The sequence below is a fragment of the Cetorhinus maximus genome, chromosome 4 (assembly GCF_964194155.1).
Source record: "Cetorhinus maximus chromosome 4, sCetMax3.hap1.1, whole genome shotgun sequence".
Classification (NCBI taxonomy): domain Eukaryota; kingdom Metazoa; phylum Chordata; class Chondrichthyes; order Lamniformes; family Cetorhinidae; genus Cetorhinus; species Cetorhinus maximus.
Genome location: NC_135882.1, coordinates 32,397,504 through 32,414,260, shown reverse-complemented (window position 1 = coordinate 32,414,260; position 16,757 = coordinate 32,397,504). Strand labels below are relative to the sequence as shown.

Sequence of the window (16,757 nt, the reverse complement as noted above, 5' to 3'; positions counted from 1 at the left end):
ACACAAAAAGCAGGACAAACCCAACCCAGCCAATTACTGCCCCATCAGTCTACTCTCCATCATCAGTAAAGTAATGGAAGGGGTCATCAACCGTGCTATCAAGCGGCACTTGCTTAGCAAAACCTGCTCACTGATGCCCAGTTTGGGTTTTACCAGGGCCACTCAGCTCCTGACCTCATTACAGCCTTGGTTCAAACATGGACAAAAGAGCTGAACTCCCGAGGTGAGGTGAGGTGAGAGTGACTGCCCTTGATATCAAGGCAGCATTTGACAGAGTGTGCCATCAAGGAGCCCTAGCAAAACTGGAGTCAATGGGAATTAGGGGGAAACTCTCCGCTGGTTGAAGTCATACCCAGCACAAAGGAAGATGGTTGAGGTTGTTGGAGGTCAGTCATCTGAGCTCCAGGACATGACCGCAGGAGTTCCTCAGGGTAGTGCCCTCGGCCCAACCATCTTCAGCTGCTTCAACATTGACCTTTCTTCCATCATAAGGTCAGAAGTGGGATTTTCGCTGATGATTCCACAATGTTCAGCACCATTCATGACTCCTCAGATACTGAAGCACTCCATGTCCAAATGCAGAAAGACACGGACAATATCCAGGCTTGGGCTGACAAGTGGCAAGTAATATTCGCGCCACATAAGTGTCAGGCAATGATCATCTCAAACAAGAGAGAATCCAACCATCACCCCTTGATGTTCAATGGCATTACCATCACTGAATCCCCGACTATCAACATCCTTGGGGTTACAATTGACCAGAAACTAAACTGGACTAGCCGTATAAATGCTCTGGCTGCAAGAGCAGGTCAGAGGTTAGGAATTGGGCGACAAGTAACCCACCTCCTGACTCCCCAAAGCCTGTCCACCATCTACAAGGGAGTGTGATGGAATACTCCCCACTTGCCTGGATGAGTGCAGATCCCACATCACTGAAGAAACTCGACATGTCCAGGACAAAGCAGCCTGCTTGACTAACACCACATTCACAATCATTCACTCCCTGCACCACCAATGCACAGCAGCAGCAGTGTGTACCATCTACAAGACGCACTGCAGGGATTCACCAAGGCTCATGAGACAGCACCTTCCAAACCCATGACCACTACCATCTAGAAGGACAAGGGCATCAGATAGATGGAAAACCACCACCTGCAAGTTCCCCCCCAAGTCACTCATTATCCTGACTTGGAAATACATCACCATTCCTTCACTGTCGTTGGGTCAAAATTCTGGAACTCCCTTCCTAACAGCACTGTGGATGTAATTACACCACATGGTCTGTAGCGGTTGAAGAAGGCAGCTCACCACCACCTTCTCAAGAGCAATTAGGGATGGGCAATAAATGCTGGCTTAGCCAGCGAAGCCCATATCCCATGAAGGAATTTTTAAAAAAGCATTGGTGTGTGCTCTTTCAGAAGGCCCCAGCCCTGGCAGGAAAGAACATTGGGGCTATCACTAAACTGAAATCTGCTGTAACAGAGTTGTGACAACATTTGATGTGGAAGCAGAGCAGTAATTCCATTAAAAGGTCTGTGGAATTTGTAATTGTTTTTAAGAATGTTTGAAAACAACTTTAAATATTTTCTTCAATTGTAAGTTTCATGGGAAATAAGAAATACTGGTCCATATAACCTCCGACACTTGACCTGGAAGCAATACCAACAGGAAGAAAGTTAAGGAAAAAGCAAACACAAAGATGAACTACAGACAAAATGGAGAGCTACAAACAGAGGAGCTGGAGAGTGAAGGAGATCAGTACACAGATGCAGACACAAGGGAAAGCACACAGAGACAGAAAGAGCAACACAGAATTCCTGAGAGGAGAAGAAGCAAATCACTTTCAGGAAGAAGACAGTTGTTCTATTTGACAGAAAAGGAGACAGGAACTCTTGGAGAATACTGCAGAGTTGGCTTAAATGGTCTAAAACCTGGAAATCCTTATGTGAATTCCTTAGAGATGCTGAAGAGCTGGGTGTTTTCCCATAGGTAACAAGCTGAACCTGGGTGTTACTGGTTGGTCAGTTGTAAAGGAACTCTGGAAAGCTACACCATGCAAACTGTTGTGACCCGAGGCAGAGAGGGTTCATAGAAGTGTGCCTTGCTGAGGGTAAACTTGAAAATGAAAGCCGTTGTCAGATAGGACTCTTGATTTACCCTGCGTGAATAAAGAACAGCATATTGTGGAACTGTGTAGCTATGTAATGTCACATTTTACAGAATCACAGAATTGTTACGGTGCAGGAGGACAACATTTGGCCCATTGTGTCTGCACCGGCTCTCTGAATGAGCAACTCACCTAATACTATTCCCCTGCCTTCTCCCTGTAACCCTGCACATTCTTCCTTTTCAGATAACAGTCTAATTTTCCCTTTTGAATGCTTCAATTGAACTTGCATCCACCACACTCTCAAGCAGTGCATTCCAAACCCTTAGCACTTACTACATAAAAAGTTTCTCCTCATGTCATTTTGCTTCTTTTACTAATTACTTTAAATCTGTGCCGTCTTGTTCTCAATCCTTTCACAAATGGGAACAATTTCTTAATGTCTATTCTGGTCAGACCACCTTATGATTTTGAATACCTTTATCAAATCTCCAATTTGAGTGGGGAATGATGCAAATGCTTGTTAATTCATATGTACTTTGTGTCGGTTCTGATTCGTGTTGAAGTAAAAGCCACAAAAAGTGGAATCTTGTTGGTAATTCCTCCATATCAGGGTCATTCAGTAAATTTTGTTATTTTGATTTATGGTTCCCCCACGGGGTTCATAAAATAATTCAAATCCAGGATACACTACAGGAAAAAACTGCTATGCTTGACCTATGACCAAATTCTCCTCAAACATTAGTCAATTTTGGGTCAGCGACTGTAAGTAGAGGGACGACATGTGTATGTCCAAATCAGGTCACCTGACCTAATGAAGATAGATGAGGTAGATTTTCGCATTCACTGTCTGGGTATGAACCATTGTCTGGGAAGGGTGCAAAGAAGAAAATTAGGTAGAAAGTATTGGCTGCCGTAACAAAACCCACTGAATGTTCCTCTTGTTTTCTCCCTGGATGTTGCTTAGCACCCAGGGGGTAAAGACAGAAATCAAACTCACGGCCTCACATCAAAGGTGTGGTCATCTCATACCTACCCAAGTACCTCCAGTAAAATGAGTTCCCCAAAACCAACGCTAAAAGGAACGCTCTACAAGTTCCAATTAAATATTTCTTTACTGTGCTGGCTCCAAGCTCAAAGTTGAACACTGAATTTATCAGGGGCAGGGAACCAGAAAATAGCACAAACAATGAGATCAGAGATATATAAACAGCAATAAAATTAGAATTATTCCCAAAATTGCAAGGACCATTGATGAAAATAGCAAATGTAACAAAGGAGATATCAAAGTGTATGGATGGCAATGTCCTATTTAGTTAATAGATTGGTGAGCTGCAGGCACAAATTACTACATGTGACTATAATAAAATTACATTAACAAAGACATGACTCAAACAAGGCCAGGAATGGGTTCTTCATATTCCTATTTGCTAAGTATTCAAGAATAATAAAGATGGAACAAGGAACGGGTATGGCAGTATTGATTAAGGATTATGTTTTATTTCTAAATGGAAAGGATATAGTAGATGGTTCTATGACTGAATCTATGGAAAGAGGTTAGAAATTACCAAAGATCAAATTTCTCAAGTGGAGACAGAGCTAATTTCAGTGATTTAAGAAGGGACTGAGCACAGGTAGATTGGAAAAGGCGATTTCAAGGTAAAGCAGTAACAGAGCAATGGCATTCAGGGAAGAGCAAGTTCAGGTACAAACTAAGCATATTCCTTTGAAGGGAAAAGGAAGAGGATCCCAAGCTAATCCACCCTGGATGACAAAAAAAATTGTTAAAATTAAACAGGAAAAGGAGGCTTATGAAAAATGCTAGGAGCAAGATCCAGTTATAACCAAGCAGATAATGGGAAGTATAAGAGGGAATTGCCTATGAGAGGCAAAGGGAGGTTACAAGAAAACATTAGCAGGCATTAAATTGAAGTGTAAACATTTTATAGATAGATAGAAGTCCAGCCCCATTTCTGGTAGATCCCATTTTCACCAGTAGGCGAAAGCGGGCAGTGCAAGAACTAAAAAGGCATAAATTACAAATTGGCTGGGCCACTTAAGCTCACTGCACAGGACCAGCAGATTCGATTTTTGCTCCAGGAACGGCTTCAATCTGCAGTGTGTCTTCTACAACATTAGGTGGAGACATACGTGCGCTTAAAGGGGGAGATAGGCTATGTAGAACTGTCAAACTGCCAAGTTACTGAAAATAACGCTACCTGTGTCTCTGAGAGTTAGAAAAGTGGTTCTAGCAGTTTCAATAGATGTTTATGAAGATAACCCTAAGTGCTATCACTATTATTGCTTGACTGCTTCTACAACCTGCCATTATCAAAGCGACAGGCTGTTAAAGAATTATTTGTCTTTGAGGTGGGATTATGAACGCAAATGTTTGTTTCTATAAGTGCTTGAAAGTATTTAAATATATTGAATGGGCTTTCATGAATGTGATTTTTTTCTATATAGTGAAGTTTCTAATAGATACTTAGAACTTAATTTGACCTTAAAATGGCTCCTGAGGTCTGCCAATGGTGGATACTGGGTGAGTTAGGATGGAGGATGTAAGGACTAAGGATGGTGTTGGGGGGGGAGGTGGTATAAGTTAAAGCTAAGATAGCATGGGGATATAAGGGGTTATTGGGGGTGGGCAGGTCGGCATGGATTGAAATGGAGGGTATGAATGGCTACTGGGGGTGAGTGGGCCATGAGTTGGCATGGGTGGGCCATGAGTTGGCATGGGTGGGACATGGGGAGTGGGTGGGATTGATGGGATGTGTTGGGTGAGGGTTAGACAGCCTAATATTTAACACAACAACTGGGATGAAGTCTCAGAGAACCAAGGCAGATCTTTTAACCAGCCCACCTCGGCACTCACCAGCCCCTGTGGCCACTGCCCGACCTGCATCCAGGGGCCACACTTAGTCCCCTGAACAAAAAGCACAACATTCACCTCAAGCTACCCGCTTCCAAGATGAAAATCCCGAACACAAAGTGTAAGCGGTTTGCTAGGGAAAAGAATTCCATCCCCTTAAGGACCCGAAGGGAATTTTTCATTTGGAGGCAGAGGATGTGGTTTTACATCTGTCTTCACAGAGGAAGTGGATGGCATGGGGGTCCCACTAAAAAAGTAGAGGAAAGTTAGACAGGACGAAATACTAAATTATCATTACAGAAATTTGGTAAATCGCCTAGTTCACGTGGAATGTATCTTAAGTTATTAGTAGAAGCAAAGGTAGAAATAACAGAAGCATTTCACAATCTTTAAATCCAGAGTAGTGGTGGGTGATTGGAGGGTTGCTAATGTTATATCAATATTCAAGAAAGGGAATAAACTAGGACATTACAGGTCAGTCAGCTTTACATTGGTGTTGGAGAAGTTATGGAGAACCATTATGTGAAACAAGGGCCTGAATCTTGACGGAGTCGTGGGGACTCCATGCCTTATCCAAAATGGCGTCTGGACCCTGGATCAGGAAGTCCCGCCCCCACTTCCCACAGATACTATGGGCAGAATTTAGCCCTGGTCGGGTGGGCCCGGCAGGGGTGTGTGTGGACGGTCGGGATGCCGACCGCCACCTGCAATTGAGGCCTGGAGGTGATTTCACACTAGTGGGCCAATTAAGGCCCGTCCAGCGTGAAACACGAGAGGCAGCACTCAGCACATCCTGTGCGGGTGAGTGGGGGGGGGAAGAGAGGAGGGCAAGTGGGGCGAGCGTGAACTTCACGCATATACGCAAATGCACGCTTGACAATCTCCCTGAGGCATAGAGCTGCCTCAGGGAGATAAAGAGTTTTTTTAAAAAAAATGGAGATAATATTAATAAAGATGTGAGAAATGTTATAGAAAACATGTTCCCTCATGTGACTCTGTCACATGAGTAGGGCCATGTAATAAGTGAAATTTCAAGCATTTTATTTTATTTTTATTTGATGTTGGAAACCTCATCCTGCCCATGGATGAGGTTTCCAAAAAAATGCAAAGACCGCTTGGCCTTTTTGCCTGCCTGCCAACTTTGGTTGGACTGGCAGCGAAAAATTTAACTTAATTGAGACTTTAATGGCCTTAACAGGCCTGTTAATTGTCAGTGGGCATGCTATTGATTCCCACATGCACCCATGGACTGAAATATTGCGCAACTGTGCGTTGACGTTGGGACACTTGGCCGCCCCGTGTCACTTTACGCTCGAGCGGGTCAGGCACGTGCGCCCGCCCGCCGAGGTAAAATTTTATGTCTACTGGTTGGGGAAAGGGGGAAACACAAACCCAGCAGTGCTGTTTGAACTCAGTACTGAGTTACAGCAGATCCCACTTTCACTGGAGCGAGGTCCGTTTCCCACAGTGCGTAACTTATGATTTTTAAGTGTAGAAGCGAATGGTCGGAAAAGGTGGATTAGGTCTATGGAACTGTCAAAATCTCCTGCTCTTTAAATTTTGAAGAAAAAAAATCGGTGCTTGCAGTTTCAATCGCTGCTTGTTGACGTAACCCTCGGGGCTATGATCATGGTACTTTTACTGATTGACTGCTTCCACAACCAATCATTATTAGAGCGGGGGCAAGGAGGTGGTTAAATTCACAATTTGATTGACAGCTCCAAGATGTTATTAAGGAATAAGCTGTCTTTCGATGTGCGGTTATGAATACGAATGTTTGTTTTTATATGGGGTTAGGTATTTGAAGGGGCTTAAATGTATTGAATGGGTTTTTGTCAATGAGAGTTTTTCTTTAATATACTGAAGTCTGTAATAGATACCTAGAACGTTATTTTATTTCATCTCAGCATGGCTCCTGGGCTCCTGATATCTGCCCATGGTAGATACTGCGTGAAGTGGCATGGAAGGGGCCAATGGTGGTGATTGGGGGGTCATGAGTTGGCATTAAGTTGGCATAGGGGATTTAAGGGGTCAATAGGTTGGGTACAGGCAAATAGATTGGTATGGCAGGTATGAGGGGCCATGGTGTGTGGGAAGAGGGGCATGGGTTGACATGGAGGGTGTGAGGTGCCACTGGAAGTGGGTAGGGGGTGGGTTGGCATGAGTTGGCATGGATGGGGCATGGGGAGTGGATCGGGGTTGAAGGGCTGTGAGGAGCGAGGGTTACAGGGCCTAACTGCCTTAATTACAACTCGGACAAAATCCCAGAGCACTGAGACGGGCCTTCTAACTCGCCTACCTTGGCACTCGTCAGCACCTGTGGCTACCTTTGAACCGTTTCTGGGGGCCTGACTCCAGCATGCATCCACCCCACTACCTGCCCCCGAACGAAAATATGGCCATTGGAGCTGTTTCTTCTGAGGCTGGTTTGGTGAGAGAGAAAATTTCACAACTCTGCGCAGCTGCCTCGGAAGCAAAAATCCAGCCAAAATAGAACTGGAGTTGGAAAGGCACAGGTTAATCAACGAGGGTCAGTATGGATTTGTTAAAGGAAAGTTGTGTCTGCCGAACTTGATTGAGCTCTTTGATGAGATAACAGAGCAATCTGATCAAAGTGGTGCAATAGATATATATATGGACAACAACATGCCACACAGGAGACGCAGTAAAAAAGGAGGAAGCTCATGGAATTAGGGGGAACATATGCATATTTGCATATGAACTATATGCATATGGTTTGCATATGAAACTGTCTCAGTGACAAAAAGCAAAGAGGTGGTGGATGAAAGTTTTCCAGACTGGGAGGTGGTCTGCAGTGGAGTTCCCCGAGGTCAGGTTTGGATCCACTACTGTTTGCAGTTTTTTGCAGTTTTATAAACGATCTAGACTCGGATTCAGAGGTCAGCATTATAAAGCTTAAAGAAGATATAAAACTTGTTTTAGTAGTAGTATGAAAAGGATAATTTTAATCTTCAGGGTGACACAAACAGAATGATAAACTGAGCAGAAGCATAAAGTTCAATGTGGAGAAGTCTGAAATGATGAACTCTGGGAAGACAAAACTTTTAAAAAATTCTTTCATAGGATCTGAACATCGTTAGCAATGCCAGCATTTATTGCCCATCCCTAATTGTCCTTGAGGAGGTGGTAGTGAGCTGTTATCTTATAGCGCTGCAGGCCATGTGGTGCAGTACAGCCACAGTGCTGTTAGGGAGGGAGTTCTAGGATTTTAACCAGGCGACAGTGAAGGAATGGCAATATAGTTCCAAGTCAGGATGGTGTGTGACTTGGAGGGGAACTTGCAGGTGGTGGTGTTCCCCTGTATCGTGATCTTCTATGTGGGAGGTCAGGGGTTTGGATGGTGCGGTCGAAAGAGGCCTGGCAAGTTGCTGCAGTAACATCTTGTAGATGGTACACGCTGCTGTCACTGTGCGTCGGTGGTAGAGGGAGTAAATGTTTAAGGTGGTGGATGAGGTGCCGAACGGGCAGGCTGTTTTGTCCTGGATGGTGTTGAGCTTGCTGAGTGTTGTTGGAGCTGCAATTATCCAGGCAAGCGCAGAGCACCCCATCACACTCCTGACTTGTGCCTTGTGGACAGGTTTGGGGAGTCAGGAGGTGAATTGCTTGTCACAGAATTTCCAGTCTCTTACCTGCTTTCAAAGCCATAGTATTTATATGGCTGGTCCATTAACATTTATGGTCAATGGTAACTCCCAGAATGTTGATAATGGGGGTTTTCAGCAATGGCAATGCCGTTTAACCTTAGGGAAGACGGTCTCTTTAGTCAGAGATGGTAATTTGCCTGGGATTTAGCTGGCTTGAATGTCACTTGTCATTTATCAGCCCAAGCCTGAATGTTGTCCAGGTCTTGCTGCATGTGGGCACAGACTGCTTCAGTATCTTAGGAGTCATGAATGGTACTGAACATGGACAGTATACTATAAATGACATGATTTTGAAAAGGTTAGATGAGCAAAGGAACTTTAGTGTCCATTTGCACAAATCCTTAAAGGCGTCAGGGCAAGTTGATAAGGTCGTTAAAAAAGCATAAGGTTTCATAAATCAAAAAATAGAATACCAGCCTGGTACTGGAGATGAAGAGAGGTTGATAAAGATAGGATTGTTCTCCTTGAAACAGATAAGATTAAGAGATGACCTAATCGAGATTTTCAAAGATGCTGAGAGGTTTTGATAGAGCCGATTGAGAAAAACAACTCCCTCTGGCACAAGGTCACAGATTTATGTCATTAGCAAAATATTTGCAGCAGGCATGAGGGGTATTTTTTTCACTTAGAAAATTGCCAGAATTTGGAACGCTCCACCTGGAAAGGTAGTTGAATCCAATTCCACAAATAAATTTAGAAGGGACTTGGACAGATACTTGAGGATAAGGAATTTACAGGATTAAAGACAAAAAAGAGGGGGTATTGGAGTAAGCACAGCTGTTCTTTCAAAGAGCCAGAACAGGCACAACTGGCCAATGGGCCCTTTTGTGCTGTAAGTTTCTGTGATTCCGTAAACATTCACAAAAGGAAAAGACCAAGTCTCTTAAGTCACATGAGCCAGAAGTTCCAATTTCAGTTTTTCAAGCAATTTTTGTTTTTGTTCCAATTTCAACTCCTGATCTGTGCTCAGTTAGCAAACCTCAACTATGGCAGCAGTGGGGATGCTACAATTGACCTTAGAGGCCCTAAGGTGACAGAAAAAAAAAGGTCAAGGTTTCTGCTGCCAATCACTATCCAGGTACTCTGTTGAAAACTGCATGTGACTGAATGTTGTGTGAGAGCAGGAACAAGTTCTGATCATTTCCTTGGTTGGCTAGTTTATCCAAGCTAACATAAGAAGGATGGCCACTTGGTTAAGATTTCAAAGGGCTGCTGGTTTCACCTCTCAACTAAGCGTTTCATGTTCAGAAGAGAAGGGATAAAAGCAGATAAAATTCTAGAAAAAGTAAACAATAGGATTTCAGAACTAATCCTCCTTCCCCTCTTTTAAACCCTGCACTTTGGCCAAGCTTTTGGTCACCCCTTCCAATTGGCTCAAGAATTGGGATGTTTTCCTATGTTAAAGGCAGTATGGAAATGTAAGTTGCTGTAATTCAATTGGTGCATTTTATACATTTTTAAGTGTTACATTTGACTCGAACTGCAACACACAACTTATGTCCTTTGCTTGTTGTACTTGAAAATCAGGTGCAAAAATCACAATATTCAAAAATACATATACAAATCTACTATTTTTTAAGTTACAGCTTCTTACTTATCCAAACAGATGGGGGAAATTTTCATAGGGAACTTGGCTTCTGACCTCCAGAAATCCCATCAAAATAGTGTAAACATATTTCTGCCATTATCCCAGGATTTGTACAGGTCTTCCTCTGCAGTTATAGGAGACGAGGGTGACAACCCATACGGAATTTCACCCCTTTCTCTTTAAATAACCAATAGTGGATCTCCAGTGTTTGTGTGGACAATGAATTAAACAATGTGGTAGAAGCTTGTTCAAGATGCAATGAGACACAGCTAAGTACAAAGATGGAGCTAATAGTCCTGAAACCTGCAGACCACTGATCTGACTCACCGCTGGCCCCAGCAAATATCTCACAGTTCACATTAGTTCTGTGGCATTAGTAAACATCCTTAGTGCTCACCACTGTGCTAGAAAGCTCAGTGGAGGGCCCCAAAAACACGATGTAGCCATCTCCTGTGGCCTCCCCTTTAAGAAGGACCCCTTTAAAGATTAAAAGAAAAAGTAATTTTGGCCTCATAAAATCTTCAGGAGTCCAGGCTAAAGAGCCAGCTTGAGGCCCCATGTGGCCTCCATGGCTGCCAGTGTTAATGGAAGTATGTTTGACTTGACTGGATGCACCTCTGCCAACCATATGCCAAGCGCCTGTGAAGGTTGGGATGCAGGAACTTTTGACCTGGGGAGCTCCTCCTCCTCAGCACTTGTTACAATAAGGGCAGATGATGCCTCAGTCACCAAGAGGCCACACAGCAATCTCCAGGGGAAGACTGGGGTCCCAGCTAACTAGGCCTTGGTCTGGATTCCAACTGTTCTGCTGATCTCAGTTATGTGATGGGAGCACATTGGAATAGCTGAAGATTTCGGGGGCCAAAGAGCTTTTGGATTGCTACTTAGTGGAGTAGATTTTCAACTTATTGCCTGGATATGAAACCAATGTTGTACATCAGCCACACATTATCATAACTAGTTTCTATAATATGCGGCTGAACCACAACGCCAGTTCCCCATCTGGGTGCAAGTTGAAATGTTAGTCCACTGACCAAATTCAAATGTTACTGAAAAATTTCTCAATAGGTTTTAAGTAACTGGCTATCATTATGCTTTTTAATATTTTTGTGCGCATTTTACAAAGATTTATACAAGTGTGAAGGATGTATATCAAAACGCTCCAATAGGCAGAATTTAGAATAACACAGACTGGTTATTAATAACACAGGTGGCTAACAGTTAATGACAAGACAGCAATTGAGATGAATGCTTTTTATGCCACAAGAAGGTCAAATGGTCATCACAATAATTCCAGGTGAGGTCACTCAGCTCATTCATCCAGAGAGATCCTAATGTCACCCCATTCTCTCTCTTCATGTATTGTTCTTGCTGGCTGGTGGTTACTAAATATGGCTTGTACTATGGGGCAGGCAAGATGACAGACCCCAAGAATCGCCTCAGCTAGTACAGAGATTGAACCCATGTTGTTGGTGTTATCCTGCCCCACACTCTAGCCATCTAGCCAACCGATCCCTATCACCTATTGCAGCATCCAATTATTTCTTAACTGATTGCAGGTTCTTTTGCTTCCTCAGCTCTATTGAGAAAATTTTATTCCAATATGTTGACCATTCAACATGTGAAGGAAAAATTCCTGATATCTGATATAAAAGTATTCTCCAGTTTGAAACCACTAGCATTATTCCTGCAATTGAAATTAAAAATGCGATGAATTCCTACACTCTATGTGTTATGTAAAGGTAGCAAAAATGCTGGCCTCTGCCCAAACCTGAAAACTTAGAAACACTTATCCTACTCATGAGAATATAACTGGCACTTGTTTGTAAACACTAGTTTAACTGCAACAATTGAGTGCTACTTTGAATTCACTGCCAGGCAGAACTTACTTTCATGTTTTAAACATTCTACCACATAATATAAGTGGTTTCTGACTTATCTCCAGTTGCTGGATGGAGTACAACGTAAATGAGACAGTGATAAGCTGGAATGACATGGGATTTGAAGGTGCCCAGCATTCAGAGATTGCTGCTGTGGCATTACCAGGTTTTTGTTTGTCATGGATTTTGAGGAGATATGCTGCATTATTTTGCAGGTTATCGAGCATGTTAACAGTTTACTCGTATTAGATTATGACAGGACTAATAATTGACAGAAATATGTTGTAGTGTAATATTGATCAATGTTAGGGAATAACAATCTGAAGAATATGCAACCTAATTCCACTACAACAGACTGAGAATTTGAATTGTTTGTTAAAAATCTGGCAAGGAAAAGCCAGTATCAGTACAAGCACTACAAAGTTGTTCACTGTTGTAAATATCCAGTTGGTTCACTACTGTCCTTTAGGAAAGTAAAACTGTCACCCTGACCTTGTCTGGTCAACATAGAACTCCAGTCTCACAGTAAAGTGGTTAACTCTTAACTGCCCTTGGAAGAGGCCCAGCAAGGCATTCAATTGTATCAAACTGCTCCCTAGCGGTTCACGATAAAGGCTTAGTATTGTCCACCTTTAGTTGCCTTGAGAAGCAGTGAATTCCATGCTCAAATCTTCAAAATAATTATTAATTAAAGATTGTCATTAAAAGAATCAATGTGAACTGTGGATGTGTGGCAGAATTTTAGTTCTGATTATTTCTTCAGAACTGCAATTATAATGAGCAAAAAGCAAAATTTGAATAATAAGGTTGGACATCAAATCTCTGAAACCTCCTCCTATGTCCCCTGGACCATGACTCCACCACCAAATATGAAGTCATTGTTTCCCAGATCATTACAGACCTCATCTACTCTCCTCATCTTCCCCTCATGGCGTCCAACCTCATCACCCCCAATGCCAGACATCCAGCTTCTACCTCTTTCCCAAGGTCCACAAACAAGACTGCCCTGGTAGACTGATCATTTAAGCTTGTTCTTGTCCCTCAGAAATGATTTTTTTCCTAAATCAACTTCACTTTTTCTCCTCTCCTCCAGTCTCTTCCCACCTGCATTGTGGCTCTTCCTATATTCTCAGTCACTAGTTTCTAGGTTCTAACCATAACCTTTTCACCATGGGTATTCAGCCCTTCTACAACACTGTGGGCCCACCTTCCCTTGCTTCTTCCTTGAATGGAGGCCCAATCAGTCCCCAACCAATATCACCCTCCCCTGCCTGAATGAACTTGATCTTACATTGAAAAACTTCTCCCTTCACTCTACTCATTCCCTCTAAATGGAACCTGCATGATTTTTTTTGAAACCTGCATGGGTGCTAGCCATGCCTACCTTTCCGTGGAATATATGCGACGCTCTTTATTCCAATCCTACACAGGTCTCCTGTCTCAGCTCTTTTTCCAGTACAATAATGATTGTATTGATGCCACTTCCTGCTCTTACCCTGAACTGGATCAACGCTGCTTCCACTTTCCACTCCTCCTTCATTTTCACATGGCCCATTTCTGGTTTTTCATTTCTTCAACTTCCCTATTTCCATTTCTGGCGTTAGGCTGTCAGCTAATATAAGCCCACTGACCCTCACAGCTACCTCGATTACACCTTGCCTCTTGTAGGGATTCTATTCCATTCTCCCAGTTTCTCTGTCTCCATCACATCTGTTCTAACAATACCGCCTTCTGTACCAGTGCTTTTGATATATCTTCCATTTTCCTCAACTGAAGATTCTCTTGAATTATAATTGACCAGGGCCTCAGCCGTGCCCTTCCCATTTTTATATTTTGGTTCTCACTTTTCTTCTACTGTCCTCAACTTTCACCTGACCAGCCTTTGCATTCAGCAGATTGTTCTCCACCATTTCCCCCATCTCCAATGCGATGGCATCACCAAACACATCTTCCCCTACCCTCCCCTTTCAGCACTTTGAATGAACCATTCCCTTCTCCCACACTTCAATCAGTCCCAACACCCACTTCCCTTACCATGGTACCTTGCTGTAACCCCGAGCTTCTGGTTGCTTGCATTTTAATTTTCCATCCTACTTCCGTTTTTACTACACAGTTCCCTTGAAGCTCAAAAGCAGCTTGAGGAACAGCATCTCATTTTTTAATTAGACACTTTACAACCTTCCGGAAGTAACATTGAGTTCAAAGATATAGTCACTGCCCATGTTTTTCCAGGTGCTGATAGGGAGCCAGTTAGGTTAGTGGACTAGATAGCTAGAGAGTCTGGTGCAGAATAACACCAATGTTGCAGGTTCAACCCCTGTACTGCCTGAGATAGCTATTGGGGCCTACTTCCTCGTCTTGTCCCATAGTGATACCATGGCATAAGCCATGATTAGCAACTCTCTGTCAATAAGGACTCTACAGAGAGAGAGGTGCTGATATTGATTTTACTGTTACCATCTGCGGCGCCTCTAGAACCCCTTCGTTTTTCTTACTTATCCCGTTGTCACATTTTGCCTTGCAAATTCATCTCTTTTGCTATTTAATCATTCCTGCCTTCCAAACTATCACAGACCTTCCCTTTTGTTCTTCCCTACCCTTCCCACCTTTTCCCTGCCTCTGTACTTACTTAAAACTTGTAATTTCTCTAACTTCCCCAGTTCTGATGAAAGGTCAATGAAAGGAAAAGTTAACTCTGGCTCTCTCTTTGCAGATGCTGCCTGACCTGCTGACTACTTCCAGCATTTTCTGATTCTATTATAATGAGCACATTGCTCTGTTCTAAATAAAATTACAACTTACGTCCAAGTTAATACCCCACATTTTTGTTTTACATGTGCTTTATACATGCTGGGGAAGGGTCTCATTTTGCACTTGCCTTAGAATGATACTCCTGTTCCAACCTTGAATCTGATGCTGCTACCTGTTTGTACTTGCTCATTTTCATTTTCATTTGGCGAGTCCTCTCTTCTACATCCATTGCACCTGTGGACAAAGCGCCAAGTTAAACAGTCAACTTGCAATTGTCAGTTATCCTGCTGACCCCTCTACTCCTTTACTAGTGCTCGTGAGTGTCTGACATCAAAGCTAATTATTGAGATTGAAATTGGTTTGGGAACAGACAAAGTTACATCTCAAAACCATGGATTCAAAAATTTGCTTTTAAAATAAAAGAGAATTTGACATTGTTAACATTGGATTGTGAACTGGGTAATAGCACCAAAATTTCTTTGCCTGTTAAATAAAAACAATTTCAATTGCACTGCTGATATACTAGAGAAACCTCTGTGGGTAGAAACTGCAAAGGGGCCACTGAATTGCCATAGGTATGGTGGGATGGAAGTTATGCCCATCTGGCCTCACAGGCATCCTAACCCAAATCCCATTGGATAAGGTAATTTAATCATTAGGGACAGGTGCCCATGTTAGCACTGTGCTATTAGGACACCCACTTCGCCTACACAGCAGGATACAGGGCAACGCCTTGCCACTCCATGGGCTCAGAGGTGACATAGGCCAGTGTGCTAAAGTCATAGAGTGCCAAACTTTTATTGGAAAGATTCTCCCTCATATGCTTACCTGTCTGCAAATTGCAGCGAACCTCTTTTGGATCGAATGCCAATTGAAAATGTAATTGTAGCTCCATTTACACTTCAAGCAGGTACACTTACATAGATTTTGCAGGAAATCCTAGAATCCCACTAGTCCTACTATCCTCATTCACCTTCAAAAGATTGTTAAGACAGAGGGGTGCCAGGCAAAAGCTGCCCCTCAATTGGATTATTTTCTTTGAGCTAGGAAAAACGTGGAAACCTGAGGGAAATGGATTCCACCCCAAGTTCCTCCTCCTCCTCCTCCTCTATTGCATCCAATTTCAGTCCCCAAATCCATGCAAGGTCTATGCTCCCATATCAATGGAATATCACTTTTAGGAGCTTCTCTAACCTCAGCGTCAGGAACATTGTCTACTGAAGTGTTGTGTGAAAACAGGTTATCACTGATCCAAGCTGTCTCCAGGTAACTTTGCAAACAAAAACCAATAAAGACACATTACTATACTCACCAGACTGCCTTGGCAACAGAAATCAAAGCAATTGCTAAACTGAACTGCAAATGGCTCATTATGATCTCATTATCACTGTGTTTAATCAAAGACATTAAGCTTAATGGTAAATTATGACATTATTTTAGATTCAATGATTTTATTATGTTCCATATTTTCCTCATTCTGCACACTGACCATATTCTATTTTGTACTGAAAACCCTAATGTGTCCTTTGAAATGTAAAATACATATGGGGGGGATTTTCTGGCCCCGTCCGCTGCTGGGATCTTCTGTTCCCGGCAAAAGTTAATGGACTTTTGGCTGGGCTGCCGAATCTCCCACGGCGAGTCTCGCCACAACGGGGCCGGGAAATCCCGGCCGCAGCCTAAACTGAGGGGAAAATTTGCTTGCACAAGAGAAAGATTATGGGCAGGATTTTCGGGTTGTCGGATGAGCACAGCAGGTAGGCCAGGGAAACGGTCCACCGCCTGTGAACGGCCCCTGACCATGATTTCGCGCCAGCTGGCCAATTAATGGCCACCCAGCGTGAAATGCGCACTGAAAGGCTCAGCGCTGCTGGGGTGGGGGTGGGAGGAGGGT

The 16,757-nt window shown here is 43.1% G+C and overlaps 1 protein-coding gene across 1 annotated transcript in view; it reads right to left on the bottom strand.

Annotated features, from left to right (window-relative positions):
- The window catches only part of rims2a (regulating synaptic membrane exocytosis 2a), a 1,205,442-nt gene that overhangs the window by 260,427 nt on the left and 928,258 nt on the right, over positions 1–16,757 (bottom strand). The window contains exon 28 of the mRNA XM_078540066.1: positions 14,991–15,097. Coding sequence (XP_078396192.1) covers positions 14,991–15,097 — 107 coding nt within the window. The remainder of the gene's footprint in view (positions 1–14,990; positions 15,098–16,757) is intronic.